This window comes from Melanaphis sacchari, unplaced genomic scaffold, assembly GCF_002803265.2.
Source record: "Melanaphis sacchari strain LSU unplaced genomic scaffold, SCAv2.0 Contig79_pilon_pilon, whole genome shotgun sequence".
NCBI lineage: Eukaryota > Metazoa > Arthropoda > Insecta > Hemiptera > Aphididae > Melanaphis > Melanaphis sacchari.
The window spans coordinates 390,694-394,547 of NW_020271559.1; the positions used below are offsets into that span (position 1 = coordinate 390,694).

Genomic DNA, 3,854 nt, shown 5'->3' on the forward strand with positions numbered 1-3,854 from the left:
GTTGAAACTGAAGTTGATTTAGTAATTGATGGTGATCTAACCATTCCAGTTGATTTAGTAATTGATGGTGATCTAACCATTCCAGTTGAAACTGAAGTTGATTTAGAAACTAATGCAGGCTTAGTTACCAAAGGAGATTTAGTCAACATTTGAGATTTTAATGACGATTTTGTTGGAGTTTTAGGTGATTGCAATCCTTTAGATTCTGTTACTTTAATATTAAGTGGAGGTGGTTTAGTCACTGATTTTTTCATTCCTTTGGCAGTAGAAGCTAAAGTTTTTTCAGCTTCTAACTTAACATCAATAACAGGTTTAACAACATTTTTAATAGTTGAACTTTTCAAAGTAGCAGATGATTTTTTCACAGAAGACCCAGTATTGATCTTTTCGGATGCTTTACTAGCTAACGGTGCTTTAGAAGATCCAGGTATTAACAGAGGAGAACCAGGTGATTTAGGAGATCCTGGTGATAAAGTCTTTGATCCTGATCCAGTTTTTGAGATAGTAAGAGGTCCAGATTTTTTCACAGCAGTAGGGAAAGTCATAATGTTCTACAACAAAAATATTTGATAAAATTATTTTTTTAGATTTAATTTTACTGAGTAGTTAAAATTAAATACAATCTATGTTAGAATCTTTCATAGATATAACTTATCTTATTTTATTACATAATAAATTACTTTAAAAAAATATAATGTTAAATGAAAATAAAAAGTATTTATTATACTTTTAAAGCTAGGTAGATAAATTAATAAGCATATACAGTGTAAAGGCGATAATACAAATATTCCCTATATTACTTCAAATATTACCTACCTAACAACAATATGACATTAGGTACATTAGAATACCTAAATGGTTATTAGTAAAGTTTGTAATTTTAGGATTTTACATATCAGTACTGAGTAAGATATTTTTTTAAGAGTAAAAAATATTTTAGCCCAGTAGAATATAAATGAACAATAGTAGCAGAAAAATAAAAATGTTCACACAGAGCTTCTTCTACTGATGGTTAATAAAAAATAAAAAAAAAAAAAAATGTAAAAATGTGAATAGACTTTAATTGTCTATTAATATCAGAAAATATTTCCGGGGTTAGGGAGTATTTACATTCTTTAGCATATCTTAATTTTAATAAAAATATTGATGTATCTTAATCAAAATTGGAACAAGTAATTATTAAAAAGTATAAAAGGATAAATGATAATAGGCTTTAAAAAAGTTTGCAAAAATATTATAAATACATTTAATATTTAATTTAGTCCTTATTATACAAATAATAACAATTTTATAAATTATATAATGTTAGGTAATAGATCAATACAATTAATTTAACTATAATTGTCAAAACACTATGGACCTCGAATCTTACAAACTTATTACCATGCAATTATTATTCTTAGTACACAAAGTAATACATTATCATAAAAAACCATATGTTCAAATTTTAATTTAGATACATAAACATTCTCAAAAATGTAATTTACAATTAAAAGTGATTTATTAAATAGGTAATAATCTTTCTTATTAAAATCAATTGATTGTAGTTTAAATTATATACATAACAATTACTTGAATTAATATATACAATAAAAATTTTATTTTGTTTTATACCAATTAATATAAGTATTTAAAAAATTTAAAAACTAAATTGTGCCCCGAGTATACTGAGGGCTTCTAAAATTATAATTTTCTTGGGCTGTTCTTTTCTCCCAGTCCAACACTGGTTACAGTAAAACCTGTATAGACAAACACCTGTCTATAACAGACACTTTTTATAATCCCTTAACTGTTCATTATAGACAGGTTTTGCTGTATTAAATTTACATGATTTTTAATTTCAAAGCAAAGGTAAATACAGTGGTCCTAAACATAGGGGGCAATATATATAAACAAATAAAATAAATTAATAAGAATAGCTAGGCATAGGAATTGTCTTATTATTAGTAGACATGAAATTATGAAAATAATTAAATTTTCATAGTGAATACAATAATGACCCTCTTATGATAACTTGCATAAACGTTTTAGTCACAATTACAAATAGAATAACTTTTTAGTAAACACGAGTGGGGGAATAATTAATTGCCATTATTTTCTCACTTTATATCAACTCTTGTTATAAAGACTTATGTAGAGCTAGGATTTTAATGAACTAAAACATTCACAAAAATGTACTTGAATGAACAAAAGAAATTTTATTTTAAAATAATTATTATTTATTCATTTTTTATATTACACAAATAGGTAAACATTTTTTTTTAAGAAGTAAATTAAATAAATACACCTATTCAAATTTGAGTTTAAAATTAATTATATTACTTTTTTAACATCAATTAACTGAAGAGGGTAAGTAATTGGGATTACCTATACAAAGCATATTAAAAAAAAAGCTTAAAATAAACAAAAATTTGTTTAAATACAAAAAATTAACATAATTTTTGTAAAAATGCAATAAAATGCACTTAACACAAAAAATGCTAAGTTATCAAAATCCTAGCCCTATTTATATGTAAGTAAATCAAAAAATGTGTAATACTGCAGAATTTTATGGTATTAACTTTAGTAACAGTAAATTAACCTAGTAATTAGTAGATTTTAGCTATCTATGTCTAAATGTTGGTTTGTATAATATTTCTATTTTTAAGCAAGTTTTGTATATATTTAAAGATACAACAATTTAAAAATACTCACAAGTTGCTTAACACAAAACTTTATATTTTTTTGTTAATAACCAATTTAAAATAAAACTAACATTTAGCCATAAATAGCACATATTAATTATATTAGGTATATAATTTTAATTAATTAGGTACACCAAACTCCAAGATTAACTAATTAATATAATTATTGATTTTAGTAAATTCATTTATATTTTCTTTGGTTTAAAATTATTATTTATTATTACATATTACAGGTAGTTGACTCAATTTCTACACAAAATAATTGCAACATTAGATTATTTTGAATAATTTAAAATATAAAATCGGTTTTTAGCTTTAACCTATTGGCTATATTTCATGAATAAAATTATAAAAAATGTAGACTAAAAACTATATCAAAAAAAATCCAATAGGTACATATTAAATGAAATTTGTAATTATATTCAAAACACGTCTAGAATAAAAATTTAAAATTACATAAAAAGACATCTTGATTAATAGATCTACTATTAATTCAATTTTTAAAAAATAACGAACACCGTCTTGTAAAATATATTAAGAATACTTAAATAAAACATTAATATAAAAAAAATAATTTCCTTAAATCTAATGAACAATCATATTTATGCATAAGATTGTTATTACTATTTTTACTTTCCTATTTTTTTTTTTTTTTTTTTTTTTTTAATAATTTAAAATAATATACTGACCTGTTGCTATGTCGTGTTAAAGTCGGAAAAATAAAATATGTGTTTTATTGGTAGAAAAAGCCTTAAGGCTATGGCCTACGATTTAACACGTGTAAAACAGCAGCAAGATTCCTTTTTTTTATTAAATAAAATAAAAATTGAGAAAAAATAATACTTGAGTTATGTTCTTTAATTTTGATCACAAAGAAAATTTGAAGAAAAAGAGCAGAAGAAGAAAGAGCCAGAAGGCAGAAATACAACTGAGAAGTGGAGTGGATACGGTAAAGGTAGCCGATGGGTTACTTGGAATTTAATCGTTGTAACTGATGATATTAAATATTATTCCTAAATTTATCTATAGAGGTGGTATTCCCTGTGTGAAACTTCCATAGTCACATATATTTTCGTGATTGTATCGAGTACCTATTGATTAGATAAAATATCGTGGAATAAAAATCGATAAACAATTTAATGAACTTTGTAATCGTAGCTGCAAAAATAA

At 23.8% G+C, this 3,854-nt stretch overlaps 1 protein-coding gene across 1 annotated transcript in view; it reads right to left on the minus strand.

Annotated features, from left to right (window-relative positions):
- LOC112601471 (serine-rich adhesin for platelets-like) overlaps window positions 1-3,622 on the minus strand; it is a 7,651-nt gene extending 4,029 nt beyond the window's left edge. Inside the window, exons 1-2 of the mRNA XM_025349112.1 lie at window positions 3,374-3,622; window positions 19-551 (exon numbers count right to left, since the gene is read on the minus strand). Coding sequence (XP_025204897.1) covers window positions 19-545 — 527 coding nt within the window. The 5' untranslated portion in view covers window positions 546-551; window positions 3,374-3,622. The remainder of the gene's footprint in view (window positions 1-18; window positions 552-3,373) is intronic.
- Between the last annotated feature and the right edge of the window lie 232 nt (window positions 3,623-3,854).